The 24477-nt window shown below is 40.6% G+C and overlaps 1 protein-coding gene across 1 annotated transcript; it reads left to right on the top strand.

Annotated features, from left to right (window-relative positions):
• The first annotated feature begins 1152 nt into the window (after positions 1-1152).
• LOC128663042 (cytochrome b-c1 complex subunit 8) lies at positions 1153-15034 on the top strand. The gene is made up of 3 exons (XM_053717177.1): positions 1153-1277; positions 12770-12927; positions 14813-15034. Exons 2-3 carry the CDS (start codon positions 12774-12776, stop codon positions 14902-14904), a joined length of 246 nt encoding a protein of 81 aa, XP_053573152.1. The 5' UTR covers positions 1153-1277; positions 12770-12773; the 3' UTR covers positions 14905-15034.
• The last annotated feature ends 9443 nt before the right edge of the window (positions 15035-24477 follow it).

Genomic DNA, 24477 nt, shown 5'->3' with positions numbered 1-24477 from the left:
CAACTATACATAACAGGGTTAAATGAAATAACAATATTAAACTAGGCTAATTCTTTCTGCGATTTGGCTTTTTGCATGGGAGGTGTTGGACTTACCCTCCAGGGCAGTTTCAGGGGATCCATTGTCTGGGGGGAGACTCCGGGTCCAGCCAGCTGTTGTTTGGGTGTGGTGTTATGGCGTTGTTGTGGTGTAAGGTGGTGGTGTAAATGTAGAAGGTGATGTGGTCATCAAGGATTATGTCTGATGTCTCTCCTGTCCATAAGCCATCTGCCTTTTTAGTTGTTCCGTCATTAGATAAGTGCTGTTTAGGAAGGGGGTTAAGATGTGTTGTCTAATTTTTTGGGGAAAGTGTAGCAAATATGGTTCCCATTTAGTTATGAATAATTTGATTCATTTTTCCATGTCTCCTTTATCATCTGCTTGCTCTATGAGGAGCTGGTTGTGCCCTAGTCGTGTAAGTTGAGTCAAGTGTGGTGGTTTATGAGAGATCCAGCTTTTGTCATGTGACATCGGTAATGAACGGTCCGCCAGTGAGTATTACCCAATTAGGGGCAGAATAGAACGAGTCTTCACAGTATGCGGGTGCGATGATTTGCATGGGATGCTGCATTGAAGACAACTCGGAAAATATGGGATAAACCTCGTCCCGTATTGATTCAAAACGGGACGCGCTATTTTATTCTCCAATACGGACGATTCCGTATTTTAAGGGACGGGTGGCAACCCTATTTATAGCTGCAAAACTTACGGGCAAACTTTTAACAAACCAACAAAGGACTCTATTTCCAGACTGTCTCACATCTAAATAACTAACCCCCCCCCCCCCATGCTGAATGTATATATCTGATATTTTTTTTTTTTTTTTTTTTACTGATCCCTTTCCCAATTTCAGCCACATTCCTCCATCCAGGCAAAAGTTATAAGCATGTAAATATCAGTTTGATATATGTACTATCCACTTAAGAGTTAATTGTAATATTAAAATAATTGTACCTTTCAGTTTTCAGTACTCGCCTAAATTAAATATACATAAGATACTACTATTGTATGATCTTTGTGCTATAGAATAGTGCTATTTCTATAAATATATACATGCAGTTAGCTGATAACACCAGTAGATGGCACGTCTCATCCACATAAATTCTCCCAGAAGGCAGCAGTCACGCGTGCTACACGGTGACACTTTAGACACGCCCCTTTTCATGTGACCCGGATAAGGAAGTGTTGCTGTGACCTGTGTTTGCCATTGACAGTGAGTGAGCCTACTGTGCATCAAGGTGAGTTGGTGGATCAGTGTTTGGAATCCCCATAAAGCTCAGAAATATTCGAGTAATCAAAATGTCCGTTTATGTAATGAGCAGCACCATGTACTGTATAGTGAATCACTGTGGGGCGCAGCGCTTCACTCTGTTTTGCTTAGGTTATTGCGTCCTTGGTTGGTGTGGCCTAGCTCTAGCAATTTTGATAGTGCGCAGTTTAGGATTGTTAGTTTAATTTTTAAAATGAAATATCGCCTTCCCTGTAGTCTAAAACCATTTCAATGTACAACAAAACAGCCATTAAATTGATAGGTTGAGAAATGTAGTTAGTGAGCTTGAGATTGCTCGTCTGAGCAGATTGCTATTGTCTTTGCAAAGTCATCTGTTCATTGTAAAGTAACCCTTCATATCAGATATTGCAAACCTTTTTAAGAAGAGGATGTGCTTGAATAATTTATCACAAAGCTGAAGTTGGCTTATTATTCACTGAATTAGGCTTCAGTGTGTAATATATGTGATTACCAGTCCAGTAGTTTTTTGGTAAAATCTCTTAAAATATAGCAGCAATTTGTCAATTTTTATATTAAGCTTGACAGATATGGAGAAATTACACCTAAAATGTTACTCTACTAACTTTTGATATACCCCAAATAGCAGATATGGGGTGGGTAGTGTCACCAGGCTGAGAGATGACATGTAAGGAATAATATGCAATCTATTAGTATGACATCCTTTGTTGTGTTAATGTAGAAACTAGCAATAGTAACATTTTCTTTTCATCTTTACCTTTTAACTATATATGCTGCCCACATAAGGGGGCAGAGAAGGCGCTTGCTACCTAGAACGTCCAGGAAGTGTTCATAGGACTTTTAAGATCAAAGCTGGGTTAAATGCTCTAACAGAGAAGTAGTATAGCTACAAATTCCCAAACCAAGAATGCCAAAATCCAGAGTTTTTCATTAATATTTTTTTAAAAATAAAATTATTTAAAATTGCTATTTAACAGCCTGATTACAGTACTGTACTATCTTTCTTATGGCACTATTTATACAAAAGTATTACAAATGATATAAAACTACCTTTAGGCTGCATGTTCAAGCTGTATTATGACATGTAAATATTGTATAAATCAGGGCTTGACAAACACATGAGCCTGAGAACAATTGGCTCCTAGAATTTTATACCTGGCTCCTAACTTTTTGGGTTATTCTCCATATATCTATATACAAATCCCACTGTCTGGCTCCTAAATGTTCTTACTGGCTAATAATTTCTAAATGGATTTGTCAAGCACTGGTCTAAATGACATAAGAGTTCCATCCCATCTTCAAGCTGTCCCATATAACAGATGCAAAACCTGAAATCTTTTCTGGTCCCAAGCTGTTTGGATAAAAGTTTTTTTTTTTACGTTTACAGCATTGTATGTATTTTTATTGCGACTTTTTTGGGACAGTATGAAATCTTAAAGGGACACTGAACCCAGTTTTTTTCTTTCGTGATTCAGATAGAGCATGCAATTTTAAACAACTTTCTAATGTACTCCTATTGTGAATTTTTCTTCGTTCTCTTGCTTTCTTTATTTGAAAAAGAAGGCATCTAAGCTATCTTTTTGGTTCAGAACCATGGAAAGCACTTGTTTATTCGTAGGTGATTTTACCCACCAATGGGCAAGAACAGCACAGGTTGTTCACCAAAAATGGGCAGGAATCTAAACTTACATTCTTGCATTTCAAATAAAGATACCAAGTGACTGAAGAAAATTTGATAATAGGAGTAAATTAGAAAGTTGCTTAAAATTGCATGCTCTATCTAAATCATGATAGCAAAAATTTGGGTTCAGTGTCCCTTTAATTTAATTCAGAACCATATAAAGCACACAGGCTATTTGGAAATTTCCCCTCTGATGCAACTATACACACCAAAAAATTAACAAAATGACAATAAACAATAACATGTATAGCTTAAAGGGACATACAACACAATTTTCTTTCATGATTCAGATAGAACAAAATTTTTATACAACTTTTCAATTACTATCACATTTCCTTTGTTCTCTTTTTATCCTTTGTTGAAAGCAGGAAGTTAAGTTCAGGAGTGTGCACGTGTCTGCAGCACTATACAGCAGCAGTGTTGCAACAGTGTTATACTTTAGCAAGAGCACCAGATGGCAGTACTGTTTCCTGTTATGTAGTGCTCAGGACATGTGCACACTACCTTTTTTGCTGTGAAGATGGTTATTTCTGCAGATCGTTTTGAAAAATGCAAGAACAATATGTGATATCTTCTAGATAGAAGAAAAAAAATGCCCAAATAATCTTAGGGAAACCTAAGCGAGAACATGACAACATTTTAAATGGATTAATGGAATTAATGTTCAAAAAACATTACAGCCATGACTATATCATGTGGCTTATAATGTATCTTAAAGGGACAGTCTACTCCATAATTATTGTTTAAAAATATAGGTAATCCCTTTTTATTACCTATTTCCCAGTTTTGCATAACCAACAGTTATATTAATATACTTTTTACCTATGTAATTAATTTGTATCTAAGACTCTGCAGGCTTGCATAAATAATCCACAGGAGTGAGCACAATGTTATCTATATCACACACCGGAACTAGTGCTGTCCAGCTGTAAAAAACTTAAAATGCACTAAGATAAGAGGTGGCCTTCAAGGGCTTAGGACTTCGCATATGAGCCTACCTAAGTTTAGCTTTCAACACCGAATACCAAGAGGAGAAAGCTAATTTAATGATAAAATTAAATTGGAAAGTGGTTTCAAATTAAATTCCCTATCTGAATAATGAGTGTTTAACCTTGCTACAATTTAGCAGCTTAGTATATCATGTTATTTAAAGAGACATTCCAGCCAAAATTGGAATCTGTGGATACATTTCAGTTTTGAATAGCTTTTTTGTAATATACATGTATTAGCAAAAATGCTTCTAATACAAGTTATAGTTGTTTCAAATGTGTATTTAAGTATGCTCCGTGCACCAACATTTTAAACACAGCACTAGCTCAGAGAGCCTGAGGTGCTTGTACCATCTGGTAATGCCTCAATTTGTTAATTGCTGACATGATACAAGCCCCACTGGTTCTCTGCACAGCTGCAGTATTTAAATGCTGGTGCACTGAGAATATCTAGCTATGCTTCACATGCGCGTGTAGAGAAAAATGTTAACACTAAAACAGTGATAACTTTTTCTAGAAGCATTTTTGTCAATACATTTATATTGCAAATATACTTCTACTTAAAAATGTAATTCATCTATGTGCATTTAAATTTTGACCGGAATGTCCCTTTAAAGTGGAGCATTAATTTACAACTTTCATTACTCTCTTAGAAAACATGAATAGTCTATTTTTTCATTCAAGCCAATTGCTACCTATTATTGGTACAGTGTACATAGATCCCATTGACAACCAGCCCAGACGTGTCCTCCTCAGGGTATGGTGCAGCAGGGTGTTGTACATTGATTGCTGGACAATATTGTTTTATTTGTATTGCATGTATGTATTCTCATTTGATTTTCTTCTTTCATTTACACTTATATTGGTCCTCGCTTTTATTTTGGTTGTTTTCATAATTTTTTTAAATTAGATTATTTTTATTTAATTGGATGAGGGGGGTTATGTTCTGAATCGGTGATAAGTAACCTATGAAATTACACAGTATCAAGTCTTAGTAATGTTTTGACAAGTAATAAAATGTAAGTTTTTAATTTATAAGAGTGCTGTATTCCCTTTCTTTTTGTGTGCCAATTGTAGCATACATATTTCTTAAAGGGTCTGCACCATTTTAACTACTACATATTTGCATTTGGCTGCAATGGTAGTGATTTACACATTTTGTTATATACTGTATGGTGGTTTGACAGCAGAACTAAATACTGGTGTCCAGTAGTTACCATTAGTTACCAGGGCTGAACTATCTGACCGACCCATAAAACGTATATATTCCCACAAGTGTTTATCATCCACTTATACATTTTGGCTGATTTTCCATCTAAAGGGGAGGAGAGTCCACACATTAATTCATTACTTTTGGGAAATATGGAACCTGGCCACCAGGAGGAGGCAAAGACACCCCAGCCAAAGGCTTAAATACCTCCCCCACTCCCCTCATCCCCCAGTCATTCTTTGCCTTTCGTCACAGGAGGATTGCAGAGAAGTGCCGAAGATTTAGAGTACTATCTAATGGAGGGTAGTACTCTAAGTAATTGGACTGGAGTTTTAAGTAGCCCCGTCAGCCTCTCAGTGAGAGCCTGGGTGAGGGAGAGTCTTTCTGCAAAACCATCGTAACTCATATTAACAGCTCCACAAGCAATCGGCGTTGACGAGTTTCACTGCCTGCTTTCTGCACTCAAGTCCATGTCAGGAGCGATGCTTCTACCTGTCGCACTTGAAGGGCCGTGTTCGTGTTCCACGGCATAGATTATGGCAAGATCATTTCATTTTTTGAACAGGGGGGGTTTATACATGATATTGTTTGTGTTATTGCTGCGTTATGTGCAAGAGGAGGCTCTGGCAAGGGTGCAACTTTCAGGTTGACTTCCAGGAGTATTTGTGTGGCCGGTTTTGACACGTTTCTCCTTAGTGCAGGGGCGGTCCTGCGAGGCGTCCCATATGACCAGGTGTGGCCGTCTCCACTTCCTCTGTTGATCAGCGGCGCAGGCGACGAAGCAGTTTCTGTAGTCCGGGTCCTAGGAGGTGGTGAGTACCCCGGCCGTTGGTGGTATAAAGGTGCCTGTTTATTAAACTAATCTAGTCCATATTAAAAGTGCAAGCTATGGAGGACTCTGATGCGTTAGAGGGTACCCCCTCTTTCACAAAGTCTCATTCCTGTGTTTATTGTGAGGAGGTTCTTGTAGATCAGCCTGCTCAACTATGTTCCACATGCCTTGATAAAGTTGCAAAATCTGAGTAAAGGGATGTCTAGTACTACAGATCCGTCCACCTCCTGAGGGTTCGTGAGGTGCGTTCCCTGCTTTCATCTGAGTGCACATGCAGCTCCCCAGAGTCCAACCATTACTCCTACGGGAGAGATTCGTTGGCTGTCAGATTTTGTGGATCAACTGCAAACGGCGGTATCGAAAGAGATCCATGCCTTACCACGTTCTGTTAAGCACAAGCGTAGGGCATATCTTGGTGGCCCGGCCCAGGGGTTGTCTACGCCTATGGAAATACCGGAGGCGTTATATGAAGACAGTGCCCACTCTTCGGAGGAGGCTCCTTCTGGGTCGGAGTCTGTCATCTCAACCTCCGGCTGCGGAGGAGCCTGACTTTAGGTTTAGGATGGAGAATTTGCGCTTTTTGCTGAAGCAAGTGCTTGCTACTCTGGAGGTTCCGGAACCGAAGCTTGCGGGGGAACCTTCGATCCCTAAGCTTGATAAGGTATACGATTACAGGGTGGTGCCTCAGACCTTCCTGGTTCCTGTTAAGATGGCTAATATTAAGAATGAATGGGAGCGATTAGGTTCTGCCTTTTCCCCTTCTTCCTATAAGAAACTGTTTCCCGTTCCAGACTCTCAGCTCGAACTGTGGGGGGGCAGTCCTAAGGTGGATGGTGCTATTTCCACGCTGGCAAAGCAGACAACTATTCCTCTCAAGGATAGGTCGTTGTTTAAAGAGCCCATGGATAAAAAGTTGGAAAACATGTTAACGAAAATGTTTCAGCACACGGGCTGTTGCTGGAGCTGCGACATATTGGTGTGAATCCCTGTGTGATATGGTCGAGAGGGGGAGACTTCCATCGACGAGATACAGGATAAGATTAAGGCGTTGAAGGTCGCCAATTCTTTCATTTGTGACGCCAATATGCAAATTATTAGCCTGAACCAAAGGTTTCAGGATTCTCCGTTTTTAGCTTGTAGGGCTCTGTGGCTTATGTCTTGGTCTGCGGACATGACCTCTAAGTCGAGGCTGTTGTCCCTGTCTTTTTAAAGGACCAGTCAACACAGTAGATTTGCATAATCAACAAATGCAAGATAACAAGACAATGCAATAGCACTTAGTCTGAACTTCAAATGATTAGTAGATTATTTTTTTTTCCCTGCCAATTTTAAAAGTTATGTCTATTTCCACTCCCCCTGTACCATGTGACAGCCATCAGCTAATAACAAATGCATACACGCTTATTCTGTGAATTCTTGCACATGCTCAGTTTTTAAATATAAAAAGACTACATTTTGTTAATGGAAGTAAATGGGAAAGTTGTTTAAAATTGCATGCTCTATCTGAATAATGAAAGTTTCATTTTGACTTGAGTGTCCCTTTAAGGAAAGATTCTGTTCGCTCCAGGATTGGTTTCGACCATATCCACGGTTACGGGAGGCAAGGGAGCTTTCCTACCGCAGGATAAGGTTAAGCCTAAAGGATCTACTTTTCGTGCGGAAAAGGCCCTGCGCTAGCAGCCCGCCGCAAAAGCGGCTCAGTCCAAGGGAACTTGGAAGCCTACTCCAGTCTTGGAACAAGTCCAAGCAGAACAAAAAGCCCGCAGAGATAAAATCGGCATGAAGGGGCGGCCCCCGACAGGTCTCCGGACCAAGTGGGGGGCAGATTGTCTCTTCTCCGAAGCCTAGTTGCAGGACATTCAGGACCCTTGGGTTGTCGCCCAGGGTTACAGGATAGGGTTCAGGTCCCATCCGACCAGAGGCAGATTCCTCCTGTCAAACCTGTCTTCAAGACCGGAAAAGAGAGAGGCGTTTCTAGAATGTGAGGGATCTCTCCTCTCTAGGTGTTATCGTACCAGTACCCCAAGCAGAAAGGGGTCTAGGGTACTATTCAAATCTCTTTGTGGTTCCAAAGGAGGGCACGTTCCGCCCGATTCTGGAGCTAAAGTGTTTAAACAAGTTTCTGGCTGTTCCATCGTTCAAAATGGAAACTATCAGATCTATTCTGCCCCTAGTTCAAGAGGGGCAGTTCATGACGACAATAGACTTGAAGGTCATGTTCCAATTCACAGGGACCAGTTCAAGTTCCTGAGATTTGAGTTTCTGGACCAACACTTCCAGTTTGTGGCCCTTCCCTTCGGTCTTGCGACGGCCCCGAGAGTCTTCACAAAGGTTCTGGTGGCGCTACTTGCAGTGGCCAGATCCAGGGGCATTGCTGTGGTGCCCTATCTGGACGACATCCTAGTCCAGGCGCCGTCGTTCAGCCTTGCAGAGGATCATTTGAGGGCTCTTCTGTTCTTGCTCCAATCTCACAGTTAGAAGATCAACTCAGGAAAGAGTTCCCTGGTTCCCAGCAACAGGGTGGAGTTTCTGGGCACGATAATAGATTCTGTCCATGAAAATATTTCTCACAGATCAACGACGCAGGAAGATTGCATCCACCTGTCTTGCCCTTCAGTCCTACTCAAGCCCCGCGGTGGCTCAGTGTATGGAGATGATCAGGCTCATGGTGTCCAGCATAGACGTCATTCCTTTCGCCAGGTTCCATCTCAGACCTCTTCATTTGTGCATGTTGAGACAGTGGAACGGCGATCATTCAGATCTATCACAGCGGATATCCATGGATGTTCGGACCAGGGACTCCCTTTTGGTGGATCCCTCCGGAGCATCTATCCCTGGGGACATCCTTCTTGACTGTCCTGGGAGATTGTGACAACGGATGCGAGAATGGCAGGATGGGGAGCTGTTTGGGGTGCCAGGATGGCACAAGGAAAGCGGACCCGGGAGGAGTCTCTCCTACCGATAAATATTCTGGAACTTCGAGCAATTTACAATGCTCTGGGGGCGTTCAACTTCATCAGATTTCAGACCGACAACGTTACCTCGGTGGCTTACATCAACCATTAGGGGGGGTACGAGGAGCTCCCTAGCAATAAGGGAGGTGTCTCTGATTTTGGAGTGGGTGGAGTCACACAGCTGCTCGCTCTCAGCGATCCACATTCCAGATGTGGACAACTGGGAGGCGGACTTTCTCAGCAGGCAATCCTTCCATCTGGGGGAATGGTCTCTTCACCCCAAAGTGTTTGCGGAGATTTGTCTCAGATGGGGGACGCCGGAGATGGATCTCATGGCGTCAAGACTCAATTGCAAGTTACCCCGATGCGGATCAAGGTCGAGGGATCCCCAGGCAGAGCTGATAGATGCCTTAGTGATGCCTTGGGGTTTCGGCCTAGCTTACATTTTACCACTTCTACCTCGTATAGTGGCATGCATCAAGCAGGAGCGAGCTTCGGCCATCCTGATTGCTCCAGCGTGGCTGCGGAGGACATGGTTTGCGGATCTGGTGGGGATGTCTTCCCCCTCCGCCATGGAGGTTACCTTGTAACAGGGTCCCTTTCAACATCAAAATCTCGTTTCTCTGAGGCTGACTGTGTGGAGGTTAAACGCTTAGTCTTAGCCAAGAGAGGTTTTTCTGAGAGTGTGATTGACACTCTAGTTCAGGCAAGGAAGCCGGTCGCTCGTCGCATCTACCATATGGTGTGGAAGACTTACTTGTCCTGGTGTGATAAGCATGGATATCCTTGGCACAAGGTGAAGGTATCCAGGATTCTGTCCTTTCTCCAAGAAGGTTTGGATAAGGGTCTTGCCGCCAGATTTCAGAATTATCAGTCTTGTTGCATAAGTGACTCACTGAGCTTCCTGGCATTCAATCTTTTTCATGCTCTGTCTAGAATCAGGTCTGTTTTTAGGCAGTCTGCTCCCCCATGGAGCTTAAACTTGGTCCTTAAGGTATTGCAGAGGGTTCCATTTGAGCTCTATGCATTCTATTGACATTAAAGGGACACTAAACCCCAAATTTTTCTTTCATAATTCAAGTAGAGAATACAACTTTAAACAGCATTCCAATTTACTACTTCTATTATCTAATTTGCTTCATTTTTTTTATATATATATTCTTTGTTGAAGAAATAGCAATGCACATGGGTAAGCCAATCACACGAGGCATCTACGTGCAGTTACCAATCTGCAGCTAATGAGCCTATCTAGATATGCTTTTCAGCAAATAATATCGAGAATGAAGTAAATTAGAAAGTTGTTATAAAATCGCATACTCTATATCCTGAAAGAAAATATTTGGGTTTCATGTTCCTTTTAAGATTCTGTCCTTGAAGGTTCTCTTCCTGTTGGCTATTGCATCAGCACGCAGAGTATCTGAGCTGGCTGCCTTGCAATTCGAGCCTCCTTATCTGGTTTTTCATGCGGATAAGGCTGTTCTTCGCACCGGTTTGGGGTTTCTTCCCAAGGTGGTGTTTAGCCGTAACATCAATCGGGAAATAATGGTCCCTTCTTTGTGTCCTAACCTTTCTTCTAAGGAGAGGTTACTTCATAATCTGGATGTGGTTCTATCTTCAGGCTACAAAGCATATTAGACAGTCTACATCTCTTTGTGGTGTATTCCGGGAAGAGCAAGGGGCAAAGGGCCTCTTCTACTACTTTTGTCTTTATGGTTGAGGAGCTTGATTTGCATGCGGGACATAAGCCTCCTCAGAGGATCACGGTTTATTCAGCTAGAGCTGTGACTTCATCTTGGGCCTTCAAGAATGAGGCCTTTATGGAGCAGATTTGTAAGGCGGCTACCTGGTCCTTCTTACACGCTTTCACAAAGTTTTACAAATTTGACATTTTTGCTTCTGCGGAAGCTGCTTTTGGGAGAGGTTTTACAGGCTGTAGTGCCCTCAGATTAGGCTCCGCAGTTTTACCCTCCGGTTTCATTCAGTGTCCTCTAAAGCTTGGGTATATGTCCCAAAAGTAATGAATGAAGCCGTAGACTCTCCTCCCCTTTTAGATGGAAAACATAAATTATGCTTACCTGATAATTTTATTTCCATCGTGGGGAGGAGAGTCCACGGCTCCCGCACGTAACTCTGGTGGACAGACCTACATTTTTATTTTATTGTTTATTTCAAAGTTTTATTAAGAAGGTAGATCAATTGTCACTTACAAACCAATCAAAAAGAGCAGATAAAAATGATGCATCTAGGCTGAGAACACAAATTAGGTTTATACTTGGGGTAGGGGGAGAGGAAGGCGGGGGGAGGGGAGGCGACAGGCAGATGCTGGCTACTGTTTTTATTTTATATATATATATATATATATATATATATATATATATATATATATATATATATATATATATATATATATATATATATATATATATATATATATATATATATATATATATATATATATAAAAATATATATATAAAAATTTTTTTTTTTTTTTTCCTTTTTATCACATAGAGACTGCGGGTTGCCAATGAGGTTTAAATAGAGCTGCCCAATCTTCCCATATAATTTCGTGGATATCAATTTTGTTTAGTGTAAAAAAAAAAAAGGTTCTTTTCCATTGCTTTGATATAAGCCATGATGTCTAAAAATAGATTTCCAATCAGGGGGCCTATCTTTTTCTTTCTCTTTCCCCCCCCCCCCCCCCTCGGCAGAATGACTGGGGGATGAGGGAAGTGGGGGAGGTATTTAATAAGCCTTTGGCTGGGCTGTCTTTTCTTCCTCCTGGTGGCCAGGTTCTGTGTTTCCCAAAAGTAATGAAGGAAGCCGTGGACTCTCCTCCCCACAATGGAAATAAAGTTATCAGGTAAGCATAATTTGTCTTTTAGTGCATAGCGGCAGCAAAAAATGGCTAGGAAAGCCCACAAGCCTTCAACATTTCATAGGCCTGCAAGACTGGGGCTTTTAAAGATATAATTAACTAAAGAGCTATACTATCCAATTTAATCGTATGAAAGTATAAAAACTGAAATCATAAGAATATTACATTCCACTAAAAGGGTTTACCCATGGTAATAAGTGCCAAGTAATTGGCTTTAAAAAAACAAATAACTTTCCATCTTTTTTTCAAAATTCAAACCAAATTATTGGGCTCACAGTTGTAGATACATAATAGGTAAATGAGAGTACCCAATGTCTCCTAAATGTTTAGATACCTAACTTATGTTTTCTAAACGCTGTTGCTAACGCATCCCATGAATTTGCAACATGCCATAGTCGTGGGCAAACATAACATTTTGATGTCAGAACTAAAAAAATTACACCTTTTTTGTTATCCTGCTACACTATCTGATTTACCCAATAAAACACATTAAATTATATATCTTGGCCATGCCTTGGGTAACACTTCCCAGTTGAGACACCCCCTCTCTGAAGGGGTTGAGTACCTAAATCTGTATATTGGAGCTTCTGAGGGTTAATTTACTTTAATACATTACTCTCACTCATGTATGTCTTGATCCAGTCAGTTTCAACTTTTAACCCAAAGAAGGTTTCTCCTCAAGTCTTTATGAGGAGTATCAAAGCGACCCTCTGGCAGGTCTTTTCTCTTTATATTTGAAATGTAAACATTGGTTTGAAGCAATATTGTACTTTATTATTTTTTAATTAAAAGTAAAGAACTAAGGAGAATTCTTAGCATTATTAATATTGATGGCTCATATCAATTTGTCATTACCTCCGTATACTTCTTAAATGATTCTACCTCCATAGGGTAAAAAAACAACTTGTTTCTTCTTTTAACCTCCATATTTTTCAACAGAGAAATGGGACTCCACTTCGGGGACTTGGCCAAGGTGCGGCATGTCATCACCTACAGTCTTTCTCCCTTTGAACAGAGAGCATTTCCTGGCTTTTTCTCTAAAAGCGGTCCCAATGTGTTTAGAAGATTCAGGGCACAGGTGTTAAAAGTAGGACCACGTAAGTTTTAAAACCGCTTAAATTCTGGTTGTTTATGACTATGCAACCATGGTAAATAATGCAAGTTAATTATATCAGGGATGTTTAAAAGAGACGCACACAAAGATGTAAAATTGTAGAAGCAGTAACTCCCTCAGAATGTATGAAGCCCTAACTTTATATGGAAAAATACGTTATCAATATTATTAACCCCTTTGTGACAATATAATGGTGTTCACATCGGAACAAAGTTTTAATGTAAACACTATTGGTAAAAATCGTGTGATTTCAAGGACGGGGCCGGATCACGGGGGACTGCTTATGCTTCCCAGGCCGCTTCTTGCCTTTGTCAAAGGGGGAAGCTGCAGGATGCCATATATGGTAGGAAGTTCCATGCTGTCCTAAATTACTGATATCTTGTGGACCAACAAGTGTGATACTAAATGTCATCTTAAAGGGACATGAAACCCGAATATTTTTTTTTTTTTTCTTGATTCAGAGAGAATACAATTTTTAACAGCTTTCTTATTTTACTTCTATTATCCAATTAGCTTCATTCTAACATGAGGCATATGAGCAGCCACCAATTAGCAGCTTCTGATTATTCCTAGGTATCCCTTTCGACAAACAATATCAAGAGAACAAAACAAATAATAGAAGTAAGCTGGAAAGTTGTTTAAAATCACATGCTCTATCTGAATAATTTAATTAAAAAAAAATAGGTTTTATGTCCCTTTTTTTAAGTGCTTTATCATTTATGAAGCTGAATTTGAAAACCAGTATGCAAGGATATAGAAACCATTGTACCCAAATACTTAACCATTTTTACTGGTGTATATTTTTATGCTCAAACACTTTCTCAGTGATAAGTCTTTCGGCATATCGGACAACCTTGCATGTTGGACATTTTTAACCTGAAAATGAAAAGTATTAGAAGTAGATTTAAAGTCAGTTAGTGGATCTTTGCCTAGAGTTAAAATGTAGCCATATGTTCTTTGTGCCAATGCATGCACTTATTTGCTGCCCAAACAGACGTCTGATGCACAGAACAGTTTCAATGACCATTTAACTCAAACATTACATCAAGTCACTTATGAAATCACAAATAAAATGTTGCCATAATTCTCACTGGTTTATTTTTCTGCTTATTCGTTCTCTGTTTAAGCCTTTTTATCAATGGGAGGTTTTGAAAATGAAAAACTATGTTTTGAAACTTTAAATAAGGGATTTCTTTTTTTCTTGTGTGTTTGAGAATATCCTTTTCTTGGAATACGTGCTTGATTTGGCTAAAGAGGTAGTGACACACAAATTTTTGCTAGGCTAGACACATTGAGAGAACAGGGCCAGCATTTTACTGTATGTTGGGGTTCATTTTCTGGGTACATTATTATTTTTTTTTTTTTTTTTTTTCTCTTGATGATCAAATATGTGCCGGCATAGTGAGAAATCACGCAAAAACTTTGGGGTCTTTTTTTTTTTTTTTTTTTTTTTTTTTTTTTAGCATTATATGATAATGGAACTATCTCTCCTTCACATCCAGAACTAGTAGCTAAACAGCCCTTAAGCTAAAATTTGCCACATCAGGCACAACCCCTTGCCATAGTAGAGATCTTTAGATCATCAGACCCTGCCTTGATTGTAAATACTGTACATAGCGCTTTATTTCATTTTCCAAAATGTCTTACTTTTTTGCCACAATAAAATGCTTTTTAAGCTACTTCTTTAAGGGATAAGGAAACGGTAGCATTAGGCACATATTACATTTTGCTACACCCTGTTTTAGGTAGGCCAAGTACAAATCAAAGTTATTCACCTGCTAATTTACAATAGTACTTTCCATTACTGTGTATTGTTAGACAAATAATATAGTAATACAATTGTTTAAAATGTTCTGTATATTTTTCAGCTTTCCTGCTTGCATACATAACTTATTCCTGGGGAACGCAAGAGCATGCAAATAACAAGAAAAAGGATGAGTCCTTGTATGAAAATGAGTAAAGCAGCCAAGCGTGGTGGAAATGTTTCCCAATTGTGACTTTTTTCTTTGGGTCTGCAATTTTTGCAGTGTTTCAAAGGAATATTTATTTGGTTGTTAATGCTACTTCAATAAAATTCTATTTCACATTGACCTTAGTGGGGTTTTTTTTGTTTTGTTACATTTTTATTATAGGAAACAGATTAATAAGGTTCTAGACATACTTCCAAGCAAGTGTTCCTGGGGATTATTGTAGTATTTTAAAGGGAATGTATGGTCAACCACTATGGAACTTTGCTATGCTTAAATTGTGTCTCCATAAACATAGTCGCTAAGATTATTATTTTTTTTTTTTTTTTTAAAAAACGATCCATTATTGTTTTATAGATCTTTTATAATCTATACCGTATTTTGGCCAATTGATACTTCCTGCTTCCGCTCTATACGTAGCCCTAAAGCGCGGTCCCGCAAATGAATGAATATGCGCATGCGCCACTCTCCGCTCACGGTTCATATGAGCTATGGAAGCAGCTGTCTCTTCTCTTACTTTCGTGGCGGCTGAAACAGAGCATGCTCTGTTTCAGCCGCCACGAAAGTAAGAGAAGAGACAGCTGCTTCCATAGCTCATATTAACCGTGAGCGAAGAGTGGCGCATATTCATTCATTTGAGGCTCATGAACGCGCATATCTACTGAAATTGACATCCAATTATTCCTGAATGCGCTCTGTAAACCATGGGCGTATTTGTAAAGGGGGTTGAATCCCCCAGGGGGGCATCGTGGATTGGAAACTGTAGAATTCGTCATCGATAACGAAAATTTAGATTTTTCTCCCTCCATTCCCTGCATATGAAAATAGATAACATAAACAAGACGAGCGTATACATCTAAAACTTTGGGGGGCTTGCTTAGGAGTCTAAAAAATCAGCACAATGTGTAAAAAAAAACAACAAAAAAAAAACTAAACATTGTTACAAAAAAACACACTACCCGATGGGCTATATAAATGGATAATCTACAAAACATTTATGCAAAAAAAATCTGGTGTACAATGGCCCTTTAAATCTGTACACTAAGAAGAAATTTCCCAAAAGCAGCACTAGCAACATTAAAACAAGTTTTGTACTACCTGTTATAACTGATACTTCTTGCCGTTTAATAAAATATGGTAGGCATGTTGTTCGATTTTATCTGTAATCATCCTAATCTGACAGGTTATAGCATTATTTGTTTCAGTGGTTGATTATCCACTCTAATGCTCAATAAATCTATGTATATGCGTTAACTTTTTATACTAAATAAGGCAGAGCAAATACATTGGCCTATGCTAAAGAATCCTAGTAAATCTTCATATTTACTGTTAATGGTGTATTAAGTCTATCTATAGGAAGCATATGATGTATATCATGAGCTGCTTTATTGTATGTTGGTCTAATTTAATAAGTGCATAATGTATTATACCAGCACTTTTGATCATTTTAGTTGAATAACACTCTTTTCTAGCTGATGACAAATCTAGTATTACATATCAGATGATGTGCTTCAGTTGGAACCCTTGATAGAGACTCAGATTTTGATGTTAGTTAAAGCTTTGTTTTTGCAATACTTACTTGATAAGTAACTAGACTGGCTGGACAGACAGACGTCTAATGTATGTAGTCAGATGATTGGACAATATACATAATTTGGCATTAAAGGACCCTTAAGCATAATTGACAAATACATCTCAAAAATACAATGCAACAGCACTTACTTAGAATTTTAAATGAGTAGATACATTTTCTGGCCAATGTCAGTTATTCAATTTTCCTCCTCCCTGTATTGTGTGACAGCCATCAGCCAATCACAAAATGCATATATGTATATAATGCACTCCTGCACATGCTCAGTAGGCTTTGGTGCCTCGAAGTGTGCATATAAAGATGGTGCACACTTTGATAAAGTAAATTGGAAAATTTGGGTTTTGATCTAGGCCCAAATAGTTGTTAAAGCTTCTTCTCTGGGATCCCCTTCCCATAATTAGGCCACTAGTTGCATATGCGCACCACACCTCTTAAATTCCCAGCAGTGAAGAGGTTAATTAGTCAGCTGGTAAGGATAATAATATTCCTTGTGTAAAGATTGCCCTTCCACTTTTTTTTTCTCCCCCACCCACACATTTCACCACCATCTTAATAATGAGACTGTCTGCCAGTACCTAAGTTTTAGGGCTTTATTTTCTGCAGTGTCTAATCCCCCTCACCTCCTGACTCCTCCCAAACAGCTCTATAATTCCCCCCCCCCCCTCCATGGTTTCTGCCATCATAGGTACTTGCAGCTGTCTGCCAGCACCCAGTTAATATACTTTTTCTTTTTAATGACACGATGAGTCCATGGATCATCTTAATTATTAATAGGATATTCACCTGGTCTGCAGGAGGCAACAAAGAGCACCACAGCAAGGCTGTTAAATATCACATCCCTTCACTCCCAACCCAGTCATTCCCTTCGCTTGCGTTAGTGATAGGAAGTGGTGGTGTTAGTTATGATTCTTCAATCAAGAGTTTATTATTTTTAAAGTGGTACAAGATTGTGCTGCTTTGTCTTAGAGTAGCCGTAGGCCATATCAGTCTCTCTTCAGTTGAGCATTGGTGGCTTTAGAGCAATGGGAACTTGTGGGACATAATTCTCACTGTGCCTCCCATGTATTTCTTGCTGCCCTATCTCCTTTAGTCTGAGGTAAAGATTACTCGGCATGTTTTTCCTCCACAGGTCGATGTGAGGGAGAGGACCTCTCAAGCCTGTGAGCTGCCTTGCTGTCAGGCAGAAGTAGAGGTAAGTGCTACTTTATTTTTTCTGGGGGGACTCAGAAAGAAGGGAGCACGCTATTAATGACAAAGTGCACAGGGAAAGAGGAGGCACGTTATGTTAGGGACACTATAAACTCTCAATGACTGGAGAGGAATTGGGACAGCATTACATTGCTGGCACTTGGGCTGGAGAAATGCTTTTATCATGGCTCTGGTGGTTTAAACATTTTATTTTTACAAAATGACGAACGGGGCTACCATGGTAACGCCCATGATGGGAGGATCATTCTGAACTGCGCGCCACTTTAGTTGCGCTTCAGTCCGGGAGACAAGTACAAGACTACATCAGGTCGTGACTAGAAGCGTATGGTCCGTACAGAGCATTTCTAGCACCGGAGTTGAGATTGCTCTTCTGAAGCGCTAAACGGATAGACAGTACATCAATAGCTGAAAGGATTATTGGATTGTCTGTCAGGTAGGAGCACCTCAGCAGGGTAGCTGCGGTGCAGAGGTGCTTTTTTTTGTACTCCTATTTGTAAATTGCTAATTGAACGATATTCAGTAAAAAAGTTAACGTTTTAAATTTAAAGAGACAGTAACGTCTTCATTTTAAAATTTTTAAATAAGGTTAAAGGATTACTTTCTGTTAAAAATTTTAAGCCAAACAACTAACATATTAAAGTTAATAAACATTAATTAAAACCTACTGACCTATATTTTCTCCAAAACGAAGTTTCATAACGTTATAAAAGTTATATCTTTTATTCCCCGATGTCACGTTATCCTGCCCACTATTTTCAGCACTGCGTGTTCAAAATACTTAAACCAATGAAATTGTGTTTAAAACGCCATTTTGAAACCTAGGTATTGTAAACGGATTGGTACAGAGCAAAGGATATCCACGGAGTGGGTATGGAAAACAAATTTGCAGACAAGATTTCTGATATACGGTAGAGATATGTTAATGAAATGCTATTGATAAAAAGCATATTTGGGGTAGTTAGTAACAGTCATAGAAAATATTTACTTACAGTGGCCCTTTAAAAAAATGTATTGCATATTTGGTCAATTGTGAACAAGTATGGACCAAGGGGCCTTGCAAGATGTTACTTGCTCCTTGTGTTTTAAAGCCAATGTGGAACCACCAATCCCTTTCTGTCCCTCATGTATTGAGAGGACTTTATAGGAAAAAGATTTTTTTCTGAGCCAACTTTTTCTAAAGCGGATGTTGTTCAGGAGTCTAATGATGAGGTTCAATATATGCCGCAGCTTTCTCCCCAAGCGTCCCAAATTTTACCGCCCTCACAAGCAGTGCCCTGCGCTTCCTCTCTGGCTCCCACCGGAGTTACTCTAAGGGACATCGCATCTCTCATGTCTTCTACAATTTTCTGATGCGTTGTCTGCTTTTCCAATGTTGCAGGGAAAGCGTAAGAGGACAATCAGACGTTCAGTAAGCGAGGATTCTGATGCAGTTGTTGCGATTTCGGAGGTTCCCTCCCAGAAACCCGAAGAGGAGGATACGGCTGTAGCATCTGAAGGTGAAATTTCAGATTCGGAAAGTGTAATTCCTCTTGCTAATACTGAGGTTGTATCTTTTAGGTTTAAGCTAGAACACCTCCGTCTGTTACTTTTAGCTACTTTGGACGACAGTGACTCTACGGTAGTAGTTGTTCCTAAGAAGTCTAGTAAGCTGAACAAATATATTTCAAGGTTCATTCCTCAACAGATGTGTTTCTGAGATAATTGCTAAGGAATGGGAGAGACCGGGCATACCCTTTTCCCCATCTCCTATTTTTAAGAAGATGTTTCCCATAGCCAATTCTATCAAGGAGGCTTGGCAGACAGTGCCCAGGGTGGAAGGGGCCGTTTCCACCTTAGCTAAGAGAACTACTATTCCCATAGAGGATAGTTGTGCCTTCAAGGATCCAATGGACAGAAAGTTAGAGGGTTTATTCAAAAAGATGTATGTACACCAGGGCCTGCAATGGCAGCCAGCTGTGTGCATTGCTACCGTCACTAGTGCGGCGGCGTATTGGTTTGATGCACTGTCTGAGGCTATCAGGACAGAAACTTCTTTGGATGAGATCCAAGATAGGCTAAAGGCGCTTTAACTAGCTAATGCCTTTATTACGGACGCTTCCCTTCAAGTTATCAAGCTGGGAGCTAAGATTTCGGGTTTCTCTATTCTAGCTTGCAGAGCCTTATGGTTAAAACCTTGGTCTGCGGATGTCTCCTAAGTCTAAGCTTCTGGCTATTCCTTACAAGGGGAAGTCCTTGTTTGGACCTGGCCTGTCGGAAATTATCTCTGATATCACGGGAGGTAAGGGTCATCTTCTCCCTCAAGATAAGAGAAACAAACAAAAAGGACGACAGAGTAATTTTTGTTCCTTTCAAAATTTCAAGGGAAATTCTTCCTCTTCCTCCTCTAAGCAGGAACAATCTAAACCTGCATGGAGACCCAATCAGTCTTGGAATAAGGGAAAACAATCCAAAAAGCCTGCTATTGAATCCAAGACAGCATGAAGGGCATGCCCCCGATCCGGGACCGGATCTGGTAGGGGGCAGACTTTCCTCCTTCGCTCAGGCTTGGGTGCGAGATGTTCAGGATCCCTGGGCAATAGAAATAGTGTCTCAGAGATACAAACTAGAGTTCAAAAGTTTTCCTCCCATAAGCAGGTTTCTACTTTCAAGATTATCTGCAGACCAGACAAAGAGAGAGGCGTTCTTACACTGTGTATGAGACCTCTCTGCCCTGGGAGTGATCGTTCCCGTTCCAGTACAGGAACAGGGTCAGGGTTTTTATTCCAATCTGTCCGTGGTTCCCAAAAAGGAGGGAACCTTCAGACCAATTTTAGATCTCAAGAGTCTAAACAAATTTCTCAGGGTACCGTCCTTCAAGATAGAAACTATTCGTTCCATTCTTCCCTTGATCCAAGAGGGTCAATTTATGACAACAGTGGATTTAAAGGACGCGTATCTACATGTTCCTATTCACAGGGATCATCATAAGTTCCTAAGGCTTGCCTTCCTGGACAAACACTTCCAGTTCGTGGCTCTTCCTTTCGGTCTTGCCACAGCTCCCAGAATTTTCACAAAGGTTCTGGGATCGCTGTTGGCGGTGCTTCAGTCACGGGGCATTGCAGTGGCGCCCTATCTGGACGACATCCTAGTCCAGGCGCCATCCTTTCAACAAGCAAGATCCCACACGGACATGGTGTTATCCTTCCTGCAATCTCATGGGTGGAAGGTAAATTTGGAAAAGAGTTCCTTAGTCCCAAATGCAAGGGTAACTTTCTTGGAAACAATAATAGATTCCCTGTCTATGAAGATTTTTCTGACAGAAGTCAGGAAATCAAAGATTATCAATACTTGTCTAGTCCTTCAGTCCATTCCTTGCCCGTCAGTGGCTCAGTGCATAGAGGTAATCGGGCTGATGGTCGCGGCATCATCCCGTTTGCTCTGTTCCACCTCAGACCTCTGCAGTTAAGCATGCTCAGGCAATGGAACAGAGATTATGCGGATTTGTCTCCTTGAATACTACTGGAGCAGGAGACGAGGGATTCTCTTTAATGGTGGTTGTCTCTGGATCATCTCTCCCAGGGAACCTGCTTTTGCAGACCATCTTGGGTGATTGTGACAACAGATGCCAGCCTTCTAGGGTGGGGAGCAGTCTGGGGCTTCCTAAGGACTCAGGGAGTTTGGACTCAGTCTGTTCTTCCTATAAACATTCTGGAACTGAGAGTGATCTTCAATACTCTTCTGGCCTGGCCCCAGTTAGCCTCGGTCCGATTTATCAGGTTCCAGTCGGACAACATCACTTCAGTGGCTTACATCAATCAGGGAGGAATGAGGAGTTCCTTAGCGATGACCGAGGTAGCCAAAATAATCCAGTGGGCGGAAGCCCACTCTTGCTGTCTGTCGGCGATCCACATCCCAACTGGGAGGCGGATTTCCTGAGCAGGCAGACCTTTCATCCAGGGGAGTGGGAACTCCATCCAGAAGTGTTCTCCAACCTGATTCTCAAGCCGGAATTGGATCTCATGGCATCCCGACAGAATGCAGAGATACGGGTTGAGGTCCAGGGACCCCCAGGTGGAGCTGATAGATGCTCTGGAGGTCCCTTGGACCTTCAGTCTAGCATACCTATTTCCTCTGTTTGCTCCTCTTGCTCGGGTCATTGCTCAAATCAAGCAGGAGAGGGTGATCCTCATCGCAGGATTTGGTATGCAGATCTGGCGGACATGGCTTCTCTGCTACCTTGGAGACTTCCGTTGAGGAAGGACCTTCTAATAGAGGGGCCCTTCACACAAATCTAGTTTCTCTGAAGCAGACTGCGTGGAGATTGAACGCCTAATTTTATTCAAGCGGGGTTTTTCTGACTCGGTCATAGAGACCATGATTCAGGCTCGTAAGCCTGTAACTAGAAATATTTACCATAAGAAATGCCGTAAATATCTACTGGTGTGAATCCAAGGGTTTCTCATGGAGTAGAGTTAGGATTCCGAGAATTTTGTCTTTTCTCAAAGAGGGTTTGGAGAAAGGATTATCGACAAGTTCCCTAAAAGGTCAAATCTCTGCCTTATCTATTTTGTTACACAAACGTCTGGCAGAGGTTCCAGATGTACAATCATTTTGTCAGACCTGTGTTGAAACCAGTTACGCCTCCATGGAGTCTGAATTTAGTTCTTTAAGTTCTTCAAGGGGCTCCGTTTAAACCTAGGCATTCCTTAGATATTAAGTTATCTTGGAAAGTTTTTTTTTTATTGTTTCTATTTCTTCTGCTCGCAGTGTCAGAGCTCTCTGCATTGCAGTATGAGTCCCCTTACCTTATTTTTCATTCTGACAAGGTAGGTAGTTCTATGTACTAAATTAGGATTTCTTCTATCTTTCTTTCTGATCGGAACATTAATCAGGAGATTGTTGTTCCTCCTTTGTGTCCTAATCCTACTTCTCAGAAGGAACAGCTTCTGCACAATTTGGACGTGGTTCGTGCTTTAAAGTTTTACCTGCAGGCGACTAAGGATTTTTGTCAGTCTTCTGCTTTGTTTGTCGTTTTCTCAGGGAAACGTAAGGGACAGAAAGCTCTGGCTACTTCTTTCTTTTTGGCTGAAGAGTATCATACGTTTTGCATATGAGTCCTCTCCACACTTTTTTTCAAAATTCTAGAAATTTGACACTTTTTTTTCCCTCGGCTGAGTCCGCTTTTGGGAGAAAGGTTCTTCAAGCAGTGGTGCCTTCCTTTTAGGTTCCCTGTCTTATCCCTCCCGTATCATCTGTGTACTCTAGCTTGGGTATTGTTTCCCATTAGTAATTAAGATGATCCGTGGACTCATCGTGTCATTGAAAAGAAAATTTATGCTTACCTGATAAAAAAAAAAAAAAAAAAAAAAAAGAATTTGACACGAGTCCACAGCCCACCCTGTTTTTTGTAAGAGATAGGTTGTTGGGTTTATAAACTTGAGACACCTCTGCACCTTGTTGCTTCCTTTCTCTCCTTAACTTCGGTCGAATGACTGGGTTGAGAGTGAAGGGAGGTGATATTTAACGCTTTGCTGTGGTGCTCCTTGCCGCCTCCTGCTGACCAGGAGGTGAATATCCCATTAATAATTAAGATGAATCATGGATTCATAGTGTTAAAAAAGAAATACATTTATCAGGTAAGCATACGTTTTCTTTTTTTTATGCAAAAAAAAAATTCTGTAGTGTAGCAATCCCCCCCACCTTCTCCATCCAAGCAATGTTACTGTAGGCCCTACTCTTCCCTCTCATAATCCATTTTTCTGTAGTGTAGTGAACCACTCCCCTTTGGCGATGGGACATTTCTCTTCTTCACTGTCTCAATGATGTGGTTTTATATTGTGAAGGGAGCAAGATCAGTGCTTCTTTACCATATGAAGGCAGATGCCTTCTGCCTCAGTCTTGACTGCCTAAGCTGACAGCCTTGACCGCAGCATGCTCTACAGTGTTGGACGTAGGTACTATGTCAATAGGGCAGGCTGGGCAAAGTACTGTATGATGTAGTTACATCCATATGGAGCAAGGGGTTAAAAGGACATGTAAGTCATAATACTGCAAACTATGGATGTGCAAAAATTTGTTTCTAAATTCATTAGCGAAATAAATGCAGAAAAGGCAGCTGTTTCTGTCTTTTAGCTCGTTTTGACACTGGATTTAGTAGAGTGAAAGTTCACAAACCTATTGCCAATTAAAGTGATACTAAACCCAATTTCTCCAACATAGGTGTGTCCGGTCCACGGCGTCATCCTTACTTGTGGGATATTCTCTTCCCCAACAGGAAATGGCAAAGAGCCCAGCAAAGCTGGTCACATGATCCCTCCTAGGCTCCGCCTACCCCAGTCATTCTCTTTGCCGTTGTACAGGCAACATCTCCACGGAGATGGCTTAGAGTTTTTTAGTGTTTAACTGTAGTTTTTATTATTCAATCAAGAGTTTGTTATTTTAAAATAGTGCTGGTATGTACTATTTACTCTGAAACAGAAAAGAGATGAAGATTTCTGTTTGTAAGAGGAAAATGATTTTAGCAACCGTTACTAAAATCGATGGCTGTTCCACACAGGACTGTTGAGAGGAATTAACTTCAGTTGAGGGAACAGTGAGCAGAATTTTGCTGCTTGAGGTATGACACATTTCTAACAAGACGATGTAATGCTGGAAGCTGTCATTTTCCCTATGGGATCCGGTAAGCCATTTTTATTACAGACAGTAAATAAGGGCTTCACAAGGGCTTTTTAAGACTGTAGACATTTTCTGGGCTAAATCGATTCATATATAAACATATTTAGCCTTG

Source organism: Bombina bombina, chromosome 6, assembly GCF_027579735.1.
Source record: "Bombina bombina isolate aBomBom1 chromosome 6, aBomBom1.pri, whole genome shotgun sequence".
NCBI lineage: Eukaryota > Metazoa > Chordata > Amphibia > Anura > Bombinatoridae > Bombina > Bombina bombina.
The sequence above is the reverse complement of the archived record's forward strand: the minus strand, read 5'-3'. Positions and strand labels throughout refer to the sequence as shown.